Source organism: Cebidichthys violaceus, unplaced genomic scaffold, assembly GCF_023349555.1.
Source record: "Cebidichthys violaceus isolate CVI_PGR_0920_01 unplaced genomic scaffold, fCebVio1.0.p SCAF_60, whole genome shotgun sequence".
Classification (NCBI taxonomy): domain Eukaryota; kingdom Metazoa; phylum Chordata; class Actinopteri; order Perciformes; family Stichaeidae; genus Cebidichthys; species Cebidichthys violaceus.
The window spans coordinates 1046390-1066425 of record NW_027176817.1 but is presented as its reverse complement, the minus strand read 5'-3'; the positions used below and the strand labels follow the sequence as shown (position 1 = coordinate 1066425).

Genomic DNA, 20036 nt, shown 5'->3' with positions numbered 1-20036 from the left:
GACTGTTTTTCACTTTTTTTGACAGGCTATACTATGACTGTTTTTGACATAATATACTATGACTGTTTTTTCACTTTTTTCAACATGCTATACTATGACTGTTTTCGACAGGCTATACTGTGACTTTTTTCGACAGGCTATACTATGACTGTTTTCGACAGGCTATACTGTGACTTTTTTCGACAGGCTATACTATGACTGTTTTCGACATAATATACTTTGACTGTTTTTTGACAGGCTATACTATGACTGTTTTCGACAGGCTATACTGTGACTGTTTTCGACAGGCTATACTGTGACTGTTTTCGACAGGCTATACTGTGACTTTTTTCGACAGGCTATACTATGACTGTTTTCGACAGGCTATACTATGACTGTTTTCGACAGGCTATACTGTGACTGTTTTCGACAGGCTATACTATGACTGTTTTCGACATAATATACTTTGACTGTTTTTTGACAGGCTATACTATGACTGTTTTCGACAGGCTATACTATGACTGTTTTCGACAGGCTATACTGTGACTTTTTTCGACAGGCTATACTATGACTGTTTTCGACAGGCTATACTGTGACTTTTTTCGACAGGCTATACTATGACTGTTTTCAACATAATATACTATTACTGTTTTTCACTTTTTTCGACAGGCTATACTATGACTGTTTTCTACAGGCTATACTATGACTGTTTTTGACATAATATACTATGACTATTTTTTGACTTTTTTCGACATGCTATACTATGACTGTTTTCGACATGCTTTACTATGACTGTATTTTTACTTTTTTCAACATGCTATACTATGACCGTTTTTCCGTATTTTCGACAGCCTATACTATGACTGTTTTCGACAGGCTATACTATGACTGTTTTTCACTTTTTTCGACATGCTATACTATGACCGTTTTTCACTTTTTTCGACAGGCTACACTATGAGTGTTTTCTAAAGGCTATACTATGACTGTTTTCGACATAAAATACTATGACTATTTTTTTACTTTTTTTGACATAGTATACTATGACCGTTTTTCACTGTTTTCGACATAATATACAATGACTGTTTTTTGAATTTTTTCAACATGCTAAACACCGTTTTTCACTTTTTTCGACATGCTATACTATGACTGTTTTTCACTTTTTTTGACAGGCTATACTATGACTGTTTTTTCACTTTTTTCGACATGCTATACTGTGACTGTTTTCGACAGGCTATACTATGACTGTTTTCGACATTATATACTATGACTGTTTTTTCACTTTTTTCGACATGCTATACTATGACTGTTTTCGACATTATATACTATGACTGTTTTTTCACTTTTTTCGACATGCTATACTATGAGAGTTTTCGAAAGTATATACAATGACTGTTTTTTTACTTTTTTCGACATGCTATACTGTGACTGTTTTCGACAGGCTATACTATGACTGTTTTCGACATTATATACTATGACTGTTTTTTCCCTTTTTTCGACAGCCTATACTATGACTGTTTTCGACAGGCTACACTGACTGTTTTTGACATAATATACTATGACTGTTTTTTTACTTTTTTCGACATGCTATATCATGACCGTTTTTCACTTTTTTCGACATGCTATACTATGACCGTTTTTCACTTTTTTTGACAGGCTATACTTTGACTGTTTTCGACAGGCTATACTATGACTGTTTTCGACAGGCTATACTATGACTGTTTTTGACATGCTTTACTATGACTGTTTTTTTTACTTTTTTCAACATGCTATACTATGACCGTTTTTCACTTTTTTCGACATGCTATACTATGACCGTTTTTCCCTTTTTCGACAGCCTATACTATGACTGTTTTCGACAGGTTATACTATGACTGTTTTCGACATAATATACTATGACTGTTTTTTCACTTTTTTCGACATGCTATACTATGACCGTTTTTCACTTTTTTCGACATGCTATACTATGAGTTTTCGAAATTATATACTATGACTGTTTTTTGACTTTTTTCGACAAGCTATACTATGACCGTTTTTCACTTTTTTCGACATGCTATACTATGACCGTTTTTCCCTTTTTCGACATGCTATACTGTGACTGTTTTCAACAGGCTACAGTATGACTGTTTTCGACATTATATACTATGACTGTTTTTTCACTTTTTTCGACATGCTATACTATGACCGTTTTTCACTTTTTTCGACAGGCTATACTATGACTGTTTTCTAGAGGCTATACTATGACTGTTTTTGACATGTTATGCTATGACCGTTTTTCACTTTTTTCGACATGCTAAAGACCGTTTTTCACTTTTTTCGACAGGCTATACTTTGATCGTTTTTCACTTTTTTCGACAGGCTATACCATGACTGTTTTCGACATAATATACTATGACTGTTTTTCACTTTTTTTGACAGGCTATACTATGACTGTTTTTGACATAATATACTATGACTGTTTTTTCACTTTTTTCAACATGCTATACTATGACTGTTTTCGACAGGCTATACTGTGACTTTTTTCGACAGGCTATACTATGACTGTTTTCGACAGGCTATACTGTGACTTTTTTCGACAGGCTATACTATGACTGTTTTCGACATAATATACTTTGACTGTTTTTTGACAGGCTATACTATGACTGTTTTCGACAGGCTATACTGTGACTGTTTTCGACAGGCTATACTGTGAATTTTTTCGACAGGCTATACTGTGACTGTTTTCGACAGGCTATACTGTGACTTTTTTCGACAGGCTATACTATGACTGTTTTCGACAGGCTATACTGTGACTTTTTTCGACAGGCTATACTATGACTGTTTTCGACATAATATACTTTGACTGTTTTTTGACAGGCTATACTATGACTGTTTTCGACAGGCTATACTATGACTGTTTTCGACAGGCTATACTGTGACTTTTTTCGACAGGCTATACTATGACTGTTTTCGACAGGCTATACTGTGACTTTTTTCGACAGGCTATACTATGACTGTTTTCGACAGGCTATACTGTGACTTTTTTCGACAGGCTATACTATGACTGTTTTCGACATAATATACTTTGACTGTTTTTTGACTTTTTTCGACATGCTATACTATGACTGTTTTCGACAGGCTACTATGACTGTTTTCGACAGACTATACTATGACTGTTTTCAACATAATATACTATTACTGTTTTTCACTTTTTTCGACAGCCTATACTATGACTGTTTTCTACAGGCTATACTATGACTGTTTTTGACATAATATACTATGACTATTTTTTGACTTTTTTCGACATGCTATACTATGACTGTTTTCGACATGCTTTACTATGACTGTATTTTTACTTTTTTCAACATGCTATACTATGACCGTTTTTCCGTATTTTCGACAGCCTATACTATGACTGTTTTCGACAGGCTATACTATGACTGTTTTTCACTTTTTTCGACATGCTATACTATGACCGTTTTTCACTTTTTTCGACAGGCTACACTATGAGTGTTTTCTAAAGGCTATACTATGACTGTTTTCGACATAAAATACTATGACTATTTTTTTACTTTTTTTGACATAGTATACTATGACCGTTTTTCACTGTTTTCGACATAATATACAATGACTGTTTTTTGAATTTTTTCAACATGCTAAAGACCGTTTTTCACTTTTTTCGACATGCTATACTATGACTGTTTTTCACTTTTTTTGACAGGCTATACTATGACTGTTTTTTCACTTTTTTCGACATGCTATACTGTGACTGTTTTCGACAGGCTATACTATGACTGTTTTCGACATTATATACTATGACTGTTTTTTCACTTTTTTCGACATGCTATACTATGACTGTTTTCGACATTATATACTATGACTGTTTTTTGACTTTTTTCGACATGCTATACTATGACCGTTTTTCACTTTTTTCGACAGGCTATACTATGACTGTTTTCGACATTATATACTATGACTGTTTTTTCACTTTTTTCGACATGCTATACTATGAGACTTTTCGAAAGTATATACTATGACTGTTTTTTTACTTTTTTCAACATGCTATACTATGACCGTTATTCACTTTTTTCGACATGCTATACTATGACCGTTTTTCCCTTTTTTCGACAGCCTATACTATGACTGTTTTCGACAGGCTACACTATGACTGTTTTTGACATAATATACTATGACTGTTTTTTTACTTTTTTCGACATGCTATATCATGACCGTTTTTCACTTTTTTCGACATGCTATACTATGACCGTTTTTCACTTTTTTCGACAGGCTATACTATGAGTGTTTTCTAAAGGCTATTCTATGACTGTTTTCGACATAAAATACTATGACTATTTTTTTATTTTTTTCGACATAGTATACTATGACTGTTTTTCACTTTTTTCGACTATGACTATGACTGTTTTCGACATAATATACTTTGACTGTTTTTTGAATTTTTTCAACATGCTAAAGACCGTTTTTCACTTTTTTCGAAATGCTATACTCTGACCGTTTTTCACTTTTTTTGACATGCTATACCATGACTGTGATCGACATAATATACTATGACTGTTTTTTGAATTTTTTAAACATGCTAAAGACCGTTTTTCACTTTTTTCGACAGGCTATACTATGACTGTTTTTCACTTTTTTTGACAGGCTATACTATGACTGTTTTTGACATAATATACTATGACTGTTTTTTCACTTTTTTCAACATGCTATACTATGACTGTTTTCGACAGGCTATACTGTGACTTGTTTTCGACAGGCTATACTATGACTGTTTTCGACATTATATACTATGACTGTTTTTTCACTTTTTTCGACATGCTATACTCTGACCGTTTTTCACTTTTTTCAACAGACTAAACTATGACTGTTTTTGACATGCTTTACTATGACTGTTTTTTTTACTTTTTTCAACATGCTATACTATGACCGTTTTTCCCTTTTTCGACAGCTTATACTATGACTGTTTTCGACAGGCTATACTATGACTGTTTTCGACATAATATACTATGACTGTTTTTTTACTTTTTTCGACATGCTATACTATGACCGTTTTTCACTTTTTTCGACATGCTATACTATGACCGTTTTTCACTTTTTTCGAAATGCTATGCTATGACCGTTTTTTACTTTTTTTGACAGGCTATACTATGAGTGTTTTCCAAAGGCTATACTATGACTGTTTTCGACATAAAATACTATGACTATTTTTTTACTTTTTTCGACATGCTAAAGACCGTTTTTCACTTTTTTCGACATGCTATACTATGACCGTTTTTCACTTTTTTTGACAGGCTATACTATGACTGTTTTCGACAGGCTATACTATGACTGTTTTTTCACTTTTTTCGACATGCTATACTGTGACTGTTTTCAACAGGCTATACTATGACTGTTTTCGACATTATATACTATGACTGTTTTTTCACTTTTTTCGACATGCTATACTATGACCGTTTTTCACTTTCTTCGACATGCTATACTATGAGAGTTTTCGAAATGATATACTATGACCGTTTTTCACTTTTTTCGACATGTTATACTATGACCGTTTTTCACTTTTTTCGACAGGCTATACTGTGACTGTTTTCTACAGGCTATACTATGACTGTTTTTGACATGTTACACTATGACCGTTTTTCACTTCTTTTGACATGCTATACCATGACTGTTTTCGACATAATATACTATGACTGTTTTTTGAATTTTTTAAACATGCTAAAGACCGTTTTTCACTTTTTTCGACAGGCTATACTATGACTGTTTTTTCACTTTTTTCGACATGCTATACTGTGACTGTTTTCAACAGGCTATAGTATGACTGTTTTCGACATTATATACTATGACTGTTTTTTCACTTTTTCGACATGCTATACTATGACCGTTTTTGACTTTTTTCGACAGGCTATACTATGACTGTTTTCGACATAATATACTTTGACTGTTTTTTGACTTTTTTCGACATGCTATACTATGACTGTTTTCGACAGGCTACTATGACTGTTTTCGACAGACTATACTATGACTGTTTTCAACATAATATACTATTACTGTTTTTCACTTTTTTTGACATGCTATACTCTTACCGTTTTTCACTTTTTTCGACAGGCTGCTATGACTGTTTTCTACAGGCTATACTATGACTGTTTTTGACATAATATACTATGACTATTTTTTGACTTTTTTCGACATGCTATACTATGACTGTTTTTTTACTTTTTTCGACATGCTATACTATGACCGTTTTTCACTTTTTTCGACAGGCTACACTATGAGTGTTTTCTAAAGGCTATACTATGACTGTTTTTTTACTTTTTTCGACATGCTATACTATGACTTTTTATGACTTTTTGCAGACACACTATAATATGATTTCTTATCCCATAGGTCGGATTGGAGAGAGCTCCAACAGAAGCAACAGCAGTGAGGGCTTTGGCTCGGTGCATCTCCATGACATGACTCAGAATGGACTCTACATTTCTCCGTTCTTGGCTGAGATAGACAACGTAGCGCTGCAACATGTATTGGTTCAAATAATAGCATCTACTTCACCGAATACTGTGATTATTGACTATAAATGTATGTATTGTAATTTGTTATTGAATAAAAAGCAATTCCAAAAAGGCGTGGTGTTTAATGCATGCAATAAAAAATAAAAGTAATATCAGAATCTAATATTTTGTTCCACTCCTTTTTGATCTGACAATATACTATGAGTTTTTCACTTTTTTTTTTACATACTTGTTATACTTTCACCTTTTCTTTCACTTTTTTCGACATGCTATACTATGACCGTTTTTCACTGTTTTCGACAGGCTATACTACGACTGTTTTCGACATAATATACTATTACTGTCTTTTTAATTTTTTCGACATGTTATACTATGACCGTTTTTCACTGTTTTCGACAGGCTATACTATGACTGTTTTCGACATAATATACTTTGACTGTTTTCGACAGGCTATACTATGACTGTTTTTGACAGGCTATACTATGACTGTTTTCGACATAATATACTTTGACTGTTTTTTGACTTTTTTCGACATGCTATACTATGACCGTTTTTCACTTTTTTCGACAGGCTATACTATGACTGTTTTCGACAGGCTACTATGACTGTTTTCAACAGACTATACTATGACTGTTTTCAACATAATATATTATGACTGTTTTTCACTTTTTTTGACATGCTATACTCTGACCATTTTTCACTTTTTTCGACAGGCTATACTATGACTGTTTTCGACATAATATACTATGACTGTTTTTTCACTTTTTTCGACATGCTATACTCTGTCCGTTTTTCACTTTTTTCGACAGGCTATACTATGACTGTTTTTGACATAATATACAATGACTGTTTTCGATATAATATACTATGACTGTTTTTTGACTTTTTTCAACATGCTATACTATGACTGTTTTCGACATAATATACTATGACTGTTTTTTCACTGTTTTCGACATAATATACTATGACTGTTTTTGACATAATATACTATGACTGTTTTTGACATAATATACTATGATTGTTTTTTCACTGTTTTCGACAGGCTATACTATGACTGTTTTCGACAGGCTATACTATGACTGTTTTTGACATAATATACTATGACTGTTTTTTCACTTTTTTCGACATGCTATACTATAACTGCTTTCGACAGGCGATACTATGACTGTTTTCGACATAATATACTATGACTGTTTTTTCACTTTTTTCGACATGCTATACTATAACTGCTTTCGACAGGCTATACTATGACTGTTTTCAACATAATATATTATGACTGTTTTTCACTTTTTTTGACATGCTATACTCTGACCATTTTTCACTTTTTTCGACAGGCTATACTATGACTGTTTTCGACATAATATACTATGACTATTTTTTGACTGTTTTCGACATGCTCTACTATGACCGTTTTTCACTTTTTTCGACAGGCTATACTATGACTGTTTTTGACATAATATACAATGACTGTTTTCGATATAATATACTATGACCGTTTTTCACTTTTTCGATATGCTGTACTATGACTGTTTTCGACAAGCTATACTATGACTGTTTTTTGACTTTTTTCAACATGCTATACTATGACTGTTTTCGACATAATATACTATGACTGTTTTTTCACTGTTTTCGACAGGCTATACTATGACTGTTTTTGACATAATATACTATGACTGTTTTTTCACTTTTTTCGACAGGCTATACTATGACTGTTTTTGACATAATATACTATGACTGTTTTTGACATAATATACTATGACTGTTTTTGACATAATATACTATGATTGTTTTTTCAGTTTTTTCGACATGCTATACTCTGTCCGTTTTTCACTTTTTTCGACAGGCTATACTATGACTGTTTTCGACAGGCTATACTATGACTGTTTTTGACATAATATACTATGACTGTTTTTTCACTTTTTTCGACATGCTATACTATAACTGCTTTCGACAGGCGATACTATGACTGTTTTCGACAAAATATACTATGACTGTTTTTGACATAATATACTCTGTCCGTTTTTCACTTTTTTCGACAGGCTATACTATGACTGTTTTTGACATAATATACTATGACTGTTTTTTCACTTTTTTCGACATGCTATACTATGACTGTTTTCGACAGGCTATACTATGACTGTTTTTGACATAATATACTATGACTGTTTTTTCACTTTTTTTGACATGCTATCATATAACTGCTTTCGACAGGCTATACTATGACTGTTTTCGACATAATATACTATGACTGTTTTTCACTTTTTTTGACATGCTATACTATGACCGTTTTTCACTTTTTTTGACAGGCTATACTTTGACTCTTTTCTACAGGCGATACTATGACTGTTTTCGTCAAAATATACAATGACTTTTTTTTTTACTTTTTCCGACACGCTATACTATGACCGCTTTTCACTTTTTTCGACAGGCTATACTTTGACTCTTTTCTACAGGCGATACTATGACTGTTTTTGCCAAAATATACTATGACTGTTTTTTGACTGAATATACCATGAATGTTTTTCGACATAATATACTATAACTGTTTTTTGTCATAGTATATTTTCGACATGCTATACTATGACTGTTTTCGACATGCTATACTATGACCGTTTTTCACTTTTTTTGACAGGCTATACTATGACTGTTTTCGACATAATATACCATGAATGTTTTCGACATAATATACTATGACTGTTTTTTGACTTTTTTCGACATGCTATATAATATACTATGACTATTTTTTTTTACTTTTTTCGACATGCTATACTATGACCGTTTTTCACTTTTTCCGACAGGCTACACTATGACTGTTTTCTACACGCTATACTTTGACTGTTTTTTACTTTTTTCAACATACTATACTCTGACTGTTTTTACTTTTTCGACATGCTATACTATGACTTTCTATGACTTTTTTCGACATGCTATACTATGACTTTCTATGACTTTTTGCAGACACACTATAATATGATTTCTTATCCCATAGGTCGGATTGGAGAGAGCTCCAACAGAAGCAACAGCAGTGAGGGCTGGTCGAAAAAAGTCATAGTATAGCATGTCGAAAAAAGTTATAGTGTAACATGAAATAATGTCATAGTATATTATGTCGAAAAAAGTCAGAGTATAGTATGTAATACAAAAGTCGTAGTATAGTATGTCGAAAAAAGTCATAGTATAGTATGTTGAATAAAGTCATGGTATAGTATGTCGAAAAAAGTAAGAGTATAGTATGTAATAATAAAGTCATAGTATAGCATGTCGTAGAAAGTCATAGTATAGTATGTCATAAATAGTCATGGTATAGCATGTCGAAAAAAGTCATAGTATAGTATGTCGAAAAAAAGTCATAATATAGTATGTCATAATAACTTTACATTACATTCATTTAGCAGACGCTTTTATCCAAAGCGACTTACAATTCATTCTATCTACACACCGTAGACGCAGCTACGGGAGACATTTTGGGGTTAAGTGTCTTGCTCAAGGACACATTGACATGAGACTAGTAGAGCAGGAGCCGGGGATCGAACCACCGACCCTCTGATTGAAAGATGGCCCTGCTCTCCACTTAGCCACGGTCAGCCCTGGCTCATAGTATAGTGTGTAATAATGACTCATAGTATAGTGTGTAATAATAACTCATAGTATAGTGTGTAATAATAACTCATAGTATAGTGTGTAATAATAACTCATAATATAGTGTGTCATAACAACTCATAGTATAGTATATGTATATATACTATACTATGTATATATATATATATATATATATATATACTAGTCAAAAAAAGTCATAGTGTAGTATGTCAAAAAAAGTCATAGTATAGTTTGTCGAAAAAAGTCATAGTATAGTATGTCGAATAAAGTCATAGTATAGTTTGTCGAAAAAAGTCATAGTATAGCATGTTGAAAAAAGTCGAAAAAAGTAATTTTATAGCATGTCGAAAAAAGTCAAAAACATTCCTAGTATAGTATGTCGGAAAAAGTCATAGTATAGCATGTCATAATAACTCATAGTATAGTGTGTCATAATAACTCATAGTATAGTGTGTCATAATAACTCATAGTATAGTGTGTCATAATAACTCATAGTATAGTATATGTATATATATATACTAGTCAAAAAAAGTCATAGTGTAGTATGTCGAAAAAAGTCATAGTATAGTTCGTCGAAAAAAGTCATAGTATAGTTCGTCGAAAAAAGTCATAGTATAGTTTGTCGAAAAATGTCAAAGTATAGTATGTAGAAAAAAGTCATAGTACAGTTTGTCGAAAAAAGTCATAGTATGGCATGTCAAAAAAAGTCATAGTATAGCATGTCGAAAAAAGTCATCGTACAGTTTGTCGAAAAAAGTCATAGTATGGCATGTCGAAAAAAGTCATAGTATAGCATGTCGAAAAAAGTCATTTTATAGCATGTCGAAAAAAGTCAAAAAAAGTCATAGTATAGCATGTCGAAAAAAGTCATTTTATAGCATGTCGAAAAAAGTCGAAAAAAGTCATAGTATAGCATGTCGAAAAAAGTCATAGTATAGCATGTCAAAAAAAGTCGAAAAAAGTCATAGTATAGCATGTCGAAAAAAGTCGAAAAAAGTCATTTTATAGCATGTCAAAAAAAGTCGAAAACAGTCATAGTATAGTATGTCGGAAAAAGTCATAGTATAGCATGTCGAAAAAAGTCATTTTATAGCATGTCGAAAAAAGTCAAAAAAAGTCATAGTATAGCATGTCGAAAAAAGTCATTTTATAGCATGTCGAAAAAAGTCGAAAAAAGTCATAGTATAGCATGTCGAAAAAAGTCATAGTATAGCATGTCGAAAAAAGTCGAAAAAAGTCATAGTATAGCATGTCGAAAAAAGTCGAAAAAAGTCATAGTATAGCATGTCGAAAAAAGTCGAAAAAAGTCATTTTATAGCATGTCGAAAAAAGTCGAAAACAGTCATAGTATAGTATGTCGAAAAAAGTCATAGTATAGCATGTCGAAAAAAGTCATTTTATAGCATGTCGAAAAAAGTCAAAAAAAGTCATAGTATAGCATGTCGAAAAAAGTCATTTTATAGCATGTCGAAAAAAGTCGAAAAAAGTCATAGTATAGCATGTCGAAAAAAGTCATAGTATAGCATGTCGAAAAAAGTCGAAAAAAGTCATAGTATAGCATGTCGAAAAAAGTCGAAAAAAGTCATTTTATAGCATGTCGAAAAAAGTCGAAAACAGTCATAGTATAGTATGTCGGAAAAAGTCATAGTATAGCATGTCGAAAAAAGTCGAAAACAGTCATTTTATAGCATGTCGAAAAAAGTCGAAAACAGTCATAGTATAGTATGTCGGAAAAAGTCATAGTATAGCATGTCATAATAACTCATAGTATAGTGTGTCATAATAACTCATAGTATAGTATGTCATAATAACTCATAGTATAGTGTGTCATAATAACTCATAGTATAGTGTGTCATAATAACTCATAGTATAGTATGTGTATATATATGACTCACGTCTGGCGAGCCTCCATCATTATGTCTTGCTGGCGTTTTCGTAGATGACATCAGAGGTGATGGACTGCTGCTTCTTCTTCTGCCACATCAACAGGACGCACTGATGGATGAACACGTACTGCTCCTGCAGACAGAACAAAGACTCACACCTGTCAGGTCAACAGGTCTCAGGTCTGAACACCTGAACCAGGTTCTACGCTAACATGGGTTCCTTCAGCTCACCTCAGTCTGGACCATAGACAGACGGTGGGACCGCATCTCAGACACCATCCCCAGGATGTCTGCAAACTCGTGCTCTCTGATGTGCTGCATCAGACGGTCCAGAGCCATGAAGGTCCCGGTCCGGCCCACTCCGGCACTGAAGCCCAGACACAGAGGTTACTGTTCCTTATGTTCTGCTATTGTTTACCCTTTTCTTTTGTATATTACACTTTTGTCAATAAACAAAGCGACACTCTCCCTAATATTAGTTTTCAACACATTTTTTAACCCCTAAACTATTGATCTCGGTCTTAATGATCCAGTTTTTCTTGTTTACTAAACATGAGAAATTATAAACTTTTGGCATCTAAACATCCAGAGTTAGAACGCTAACTGTCGGCGTATACTGTGTGTATATATATATATATATATATATATATATATATATAAAAATGTATATACAATATACAGGGTCCAGACCTGCAGTGGACGATGACGGGGTCTCTGGTCCGGTTGGCCTGCTGACGGACGATGTGGACGAACTGCAGGATGCTCTCGATGGCGTTGACCGTGGGGACGCCGTGGTCGGGCCACGAGGTGTAGTTCAGGTGGAGGACGTCCTGAGACTCGTCGGCCTGCAGGGGGAGACAAAGAGCACCGAGACGCTCAGACCTTAAATACGACGAAGACCTGGACCCCATGCTGAGCCCCGACCCGGAGGTTGAGAAACTGGTGCTCACGTATCCCAGTCTGAACTTCCTGATGGTCCACTCTGGAGACTCCGACTCAGAAAGCATCTCCACACTGATCTCTCCGTACATCACAGGCTCATCTGTGAACGGCCAGTAGTGGTCGCACTTCACCTGGAACACATAGTATATATAATATATTAATATATATAGTATATTAATACACTTCACCTGGAACATATAGTATATATAATACATTAATATATATAGTATATTAATACACTTCACCTGGAACACACGCAAATTATATATATTATATATATAATATAGTAATAATACCCTTCACCTGGAATTATAGTATATATAATACAGTATATATAAAGTATATGATACATATATTAATACACTTCACCTGGAAACACACAAAAGATATTTAGTTAATTAAATAATATGTATTTAATTATAATAATTAATGTTAATATATTATTAATATGATAATACATCAATATGAATAAATGTAACATTGTTACATCTGGAACCAACTTCAACCATCAAAACACATCACATTAATTTTATGTTTATCCACTAATGAATTAATAGATGAATTAACTAATTGGTTCATTCATTCATTGGTTAATTAATTGATTCATTCATTCAATGGTTAATTAATTGATTAATTGGTTAATGAATTGATTAATTAATTAATTGGTTAATGGACTAATGGTTTCAGCTGAAACAGTTTGAAAGTTGAATTCATAACCAAATCATATTTTATAAACTCTTCATATGTTTTATGTGTTTTGTAAACTAAGTGAAACTGTCAGATAAAAGTAGAAAGTGACATAAAGTACAAGTACCTCACATGTGTACTTACAATACTAGATTAAAGTACTCACTCTACATGAAAATAAAGAACTGAAGTGAAGTAGAAGTACCTCAAATGTGTACTAGTACTAGATTAAAGTACTCACCCTCCTCCGCTCGTTACACTGAGTCAGCATCACGACAATCGGACATTTCTCCTGAAGAACCATCTTCCAGAAATCATTACGAGTCTCCGGCAGCGGACCCTGAGTGGCGATGTACTCTTTTGTGTTTTTGTACCCCTGAAGGTCACAAAATACACACTTTTACTGTCATGAACAAATATCGTCAGTCAATAATATATAAATAATAATAAAGTGAATTCAGAGACGTTTCTAAACAATGAAGTCTTTATTTTCTTTCACTGAGGAAACTGAGAAGAAGTACAATTCGTGTTCTTTTACTTTACTTGAGTATTTAATTTTTCCTGATACTTTCTACTTCATATACTTTTACTCCACTACATGTCAGAAGGAAAGACAGTACTTACTTCCTCTATCTGACAGCTTTAGTTACTTTACAGATTCATATTTTATACATCAAACATTTGATCAGTTTATAAAATATAAATGAAAACAGAAGAAACTATAATTGTACAATTCACTGTAATGAATTGATGTACTGTGAAATATTACAATATTGCAGGTAACATGGGACCTTTTACCAAATAATATTCTGAATGCAGTATTGTTACTGTGTGGTACTAGTGCTTTTACTGTTACATGGTATTTTTACAGTATGGTATTAGTACTTTTATTGTACCAGAGTATTTGTACACTGTGCTATAAGTACTTTTACTGAAAGTAAAATATCTGAATACTTCTTCCACCACTGAAAAGCTACACAGTAAATCATATTAAAAGTTAAATATATATATATTTATACGTATATATTTGAACAGTAAAGTGACTCACAGGTATGTAGTTGGCGTTGATGTAATCTGAACCTTCATCGTTGTGCATCGAGATCAACTTCACCCGACTGAAGTCGTCTGGAGATAAAAGATTTAAAGATTTAAATGTTAAAGAAACATTCATGTGGTTCTGTGATATGTTTGGTGAGCTCGTCCTCTTTCTCCCATGATGCTTTGCGGTCAGTGACTCACAGGGGAGGATGTTGGTGTATCTGTTCTTGGGCCTGTTGATGGGCAGGTCTGCTGCATCATGGGAAAGATCCAGACCGACACTCTTCAGCTCCTAAAAACACAATGAGTGAACGTTAACGGGGGCAGAAACCTGAACCTTCTGGTCTGAGCCTTCTGGTCTGAACCTTCTGGTCTGAACCTTCTGGCCTGAACCAGCTGGTCTGAACCTTCTGGTCTGGTCTGAACCCGCTGGTCTGGTCTGGACCTGCTGTACCTCAAACTGCAGAGAGAACTTGTAGGCCGAGTCTTTGCTCATTTCTTTGAAGTATGCGTCGAAGTCGTCCAGCTGCACGGGACTGAAATAAGACAACAACATAAATAAATACAAACATACAAATACAAATATATAAATAACGTAGATACATAAATAAATACATATATATATATATATAAAACATACAAATACAAATATATATATATATATATAAATAACGTAAGATACATATATATATATATATATACATATATATATATATATAAAACATACAAATATGAATATGACTGCTTCATATCTACACATTCAACAACATAAATATCAAACAACACACACCAAAGATCTAAATCTAACTTTGATTTATTTAAATATATGAATCATAGATGAACTCTCAACACATCGGAGTGAGCTGTTGGTTTAACAAGAAGAAATATGGAAGAAGAGGGAAGTCGATGGACTTTTGTCTGGTAGCTCTATGAAGGACTTCTATAGATTTCATATAAAGACAATATATTCATTCAGCCCTTCAATGAACCAACATGGAAACATGGTTTCAGTGTTATTGTGCTTTAACAATAACTTTTTACATTATTAATCCATCTTTGCTCTCCTTCTGTCTGAATGTTTAATATTCTAACTGTTTGGACGTTCTCTGTTTCTGGATGAAGGTTGTTATTAGTGCAATAGCAGCAAACACACAACAACATAAATACATAAATAAAAGCAGAGGATGAAGAAGCCACATGTTGAAGTTTAGTCTTGTTACCTCGTTAGCTTCCGTTTCTTTAAAGCCGTCTTGCTCCTATAAAATACAAACATGGTGACGACTATATTACATACTATATGATGTATAATACTGTATATTATTAAGACATTAGGGTTTGACCGATGTGGGATTTAAAGCCTTTATACATGGTGATATATTTTAATTCTTCATAAAATCTAATATTATTTAATTGAATTTGCTGAAGTGTTTAAATACGGAGAACTAAATCTTAGCATCTTATTATTTTTCAGGGTTTATTTGGTGACGCCTGCTGTGTTCAGTGGTCAGAAAACAAATGTCAATGTCTGCCAATATCAAAATTAAATCAATTCAATTCAATTTATTTAGTTTAACCCAAAATCACAAATTTGCCTCAGAGGGCTTCACTAAATCATTAAATCAAATGAAAAAGGTAATTTTCCATCAATGTATAAAAACACCACATATTTACACATTTAATTGTAAGTTATTTAAACTGTTTAATCTAAATTGCAAACTGGGTTTTGCATGTGAATTAGATTTTCGTCCCAATTTTAGCTAAAAAATGTAAAAAATTATTATTAGTATCAATTATGAATAATCAGGTTTAAAATAAGGATATACAGTTCAAATATAAACTTCCTTTACAGTTATGTCTGCAAATTGGAAAATACAATTTTTAGTTCACATTCTGTTGCCAATTCTTTAGACTTTATTTGATTATTGGCAGTCATAAACTTCCATAAAAGGCCAGAATAAAACCATCCATCAGTCAAACCCTCCAAACACGGAGCTTTAACATAACTATATCATAATAATAATATCATGCTCAGTGATTTGTTTGAACCACTTAATGCAAACCACAAACATGCAGCATTTTTACATTTACAGTCATTTATCTTTTACGCTTCATGCTTCTGCATTAGCAAAGATTCACTGACTGTTACAGATCTCCAAATCTGTAGTCAGCAAGTGTGTCTTTAACCAGCAACATGCACATTTATAACATCTACGTCTATATAATAATAATAATAATAATAATAATAATAATAATAATAGATACAGGAGATACAAGCTACACTAACAGCAGCGCTATATAGTCAACCTCTACTTCTTAAGTGGACAAAAAGAGAAAGACGGCATGCAGACACCAAACATGGAGCAAAGCAGTTAGCGGTTAGCATCATGCTACATCCAACATGTTAGTGTGACTTTCAGAGTTTGACCACAGTCACAGCATTGCAAGACAAAGTTCAACATGTCATAAAAAATTATCTGCTGACTTCCTGTTTCCCCGTCAATCAAACTGGACTTTAAAGGATTTTTATTTTAAAATGCAACTTTCAAGTGATTCAGTATAACTCTGGTGATATTCTATATTTTTTTCTTGTCAACAAATCCCATGTGCAGATTAAAACCAACAATGAGTCAATCTACTAACATGTATTGTGTATATCTGCTTCCTCGTTGCCATAGAGCTCTATCGTCCAAAAACATAATAAAACACACTCACTGAAGAAAGGAAGATAATTAATGTAAATTAATATCAACAGATCCTTGTGGAATTCACAGGTGACAAACAGATGATAACAAAAGAATGAAGAACAATAACGAGGGCATAATCAGCCTGATAAGTAGCTAAAGCAGCAGTGTATTACAACCATGTCAAGACTATCCTCAAAGAAAAACAACAGTAAAAACCACAAAACAACATGTGTTATGTTCAGTGGTGCCCTCTAGTGGTCACAGTAGTTGTGATTCTAGACCACCTGAGAACGTTGTTCAAGAGACGCTAAACATCCGTAGAGGAAAAAGGTCGGGCTCAATGGACGGCTTAACAAAACCTTGGACTTAAGCAGAAGATAAAGCGGTTCACTTCCTGTTTCCTCCCAACAGTCATCATGGTTTATTTTAACCTGAAACGTCTGAGGTCACTTTTCATGGGATTTGTTTAACACAATCATCTCAGACTGATAACAAGATGTCTGACACTTATTTTCCTCAAATCTGAATTTGAGGGCAACCAGACAATAACTATCACTAGCATTGACATCTGCATCAATATGGAATTCTATGTTTTATCTACTAATTAAGGAGAAGCATTTAGAAAGAGAAAAGAATAGGCCCCAGAATTGAGCCTTGAGGTACACCACATCTGTAAATGAATTGTTGGTTTTGGTCTTTTCATGGGGTTTGTGGACAACAGGAGAACAGTGAACATCACCAGACTCATGCTTTAGTTCTGGATCCAGAGGTGATCCGGTGGCTCCACAATGTGGAACAATGTCTCGGATCAATACTGCGGGCTGTGGCTCTGCTCAGACATGCCCCTGAAGTGAAGTGTTTTTTAGCTTACTTACCAAGGATTAATATAAAAAGCCAAAAGATAGTCAGTCCAAAGGCAGGATGGCAGTAGGGTAAGGAAGGCAAAGAGGCTTCTTCGCCTGAAGGGGGTTCAAATAAAAAATAAAAACACAAACAAGTGACACAAGCAGACACCAGGAGGCGACATGTTGGGGACAGAACGTGGTGCTCCGTTAGTAAAGAAGCACAGAACACAGAGTTAAAGCATCATGCAGCGCTTCAGAAAGTGTCTCGTTGTCTCTCTGGAGGACAACAGGAGTCTGTCTGCTGCCGGACGTCAATGGCCGCTCTGTCTCGACCCTCCGGCCACCGAGTCTGTGACATCACCGCGTCTTCCCGGGCCCCGGCCCACAATGCAACACTCAGCCGTGGACGCCTCATCATCTACAGTCCACATTCTGTCACTCGTGGTGATGTCAAACCGTGTGAAACGGCCACGTTAAAGAAAAACAGATGATGTCGTTAACGGTCGTGTTGCCACTGATGCAGATACTTTAAACCTGCAGAATCATCCAAAGCACTAAATCATCGGCTTTTGTACGACTGCATGTTTTTAGATAACATTTAACATTTATCATTTAAAATGTATCATTTATCATTTATCATTTAACATTTATCATTTATTATTGAACATTTAACATTTATCATTTATCATTTAACATTTATCATTTAACATTTATTATTTAACATTTATTATTTAACATTTATCATTTATCATTTAACATTTATCATTTAACATTTAACAATTATCATTTATCATTTAACATTTATCATTTAACATTTATCATTTAACATTTATCATTTAACATTTATCATTTATCATTTAACATTTAACATTTAACATTTAACATTTATCATTTAACATTTATCATTTAACATTTAACATTTATCATTTAACATTTATCATTTAACATTTATTATTTAACATTTATCATTTAAAATGTATCATTTAACATTTATCATTCATCATTTAACATTTAACATTTATAATTTAAAATGTATCATTTAACATTTATCATTTAACATTTGATAACTTTGGATTCTTTTGTTTACTGAAAAACATGATTATATTTCTCAAAGCATAAAATAAAGTTTTGTTTCAGTAACATAAGTGAGAATCAGGTGCTGCATCAGCATTATTATTAAAGGATTTCATGATTTTTTCCTTTAATTATCAATAATTAATTAGGTTTTAGTTTTTAGTTTCAGCTCTAGGGCATTTTTTGTAACACCATAACACATTTTGGATTAACTAATTAAATTATATTTTGTATCATGTGGATACAAAGAAAAGATATAATAAGGAGCGTAGTGCTATTTCTTTAATTCGTTATTATTGCTCCTGAGCGTCATTTTCCGAGACAGATATGTTGAGCATCTCGTTTTCTAAAGATCTTTTCACACATTGATCTACATCAGTGGTGACGTCCTCTCGTCCTCTTCACATCCACAGAAGGTTTTTAACACGACTACAGCAACACATTTAATGATGAAAGGTCAAATACAACAGCAGATGGAAGGTTCTGCCTTAACTGACCGTCTTTCAGCCGTTATATTAATCACAATAAAATGTGTAGGACTGAGTCTGATCCATCAGCCACATGAGAGCCGTTTCTATTTTTATTCTAAAATGGTCTCATTTTAATAAATAAATGTGAATTTAAATGTCTTGTTTTGTAGAATTTAACACAATTTGAACAACATTTTGTCCCCTTAATCTGAGATTAAGGAACGTCCTGAGCTTTCATCAGCAAACACCCCCATTTCAACTGGTCCAAACAAAGCCAGCACGGGGGGGCTGAGCTCATCCTCATCATCCTCATCATCACCATCATCATCGT

At 33.4% G+C, this 20036-nt stretch overlaps 1 protein-coding gene across 5 annotated transcripts in view; it reads right to left on the bottom strand.

Annotated features, from left to right (window-relative positions):
• ptpro (protein tyrosine phosphatase receptor type O) overlaps positions 1-20036 on the bottom strand; it is a 69013-nt gene that overhangs the window by 24592 nt on the left and 24385 nt on the right. For 2 of the 5 annotated variants that reach the window (XM_068734051.1, XM_068734055.1), the window contains 10 exons: positions 18192-18275; positions 15853-15888; positions 15087-15168; positions 14834-14924; positions 14643-14719; positions 13836-13970; positions 12916-13038; positions 12656-12810; positions 12197-12332; positions 11975-12098 (listed from right to left, as the gene is read on the bottom strand). In XM_068734051.1, the coding sequence (XP_068590152.1) occupies positions 11994-12098; positions 12197-12332; positions 12656-12810; positions 12916-13038; positions 13836-13970; positions 14643-14719; positions 14834-14924; positions 15087-15168; positions 15853-15888; positions 18192-18275 (1024 nt within the window). In that variant the 3' untranslated portion in view covers positions 11975-11993. The remainder of the gene's footprint in view (positions 1-11974; positions 12099-12196; positions 12333-12655; positions 12811-12915; positions 13039-13835; positions 13971-14642; positions 14720-14833; positions 14925-15086; positions 15169-15852; positions 15889-18191; positions 18276-20036) is intronic. The other 3 variants (XM_068734052.1, XM_068734053.1, XM_068734054.1) reach the window with 3 other exon arrangements.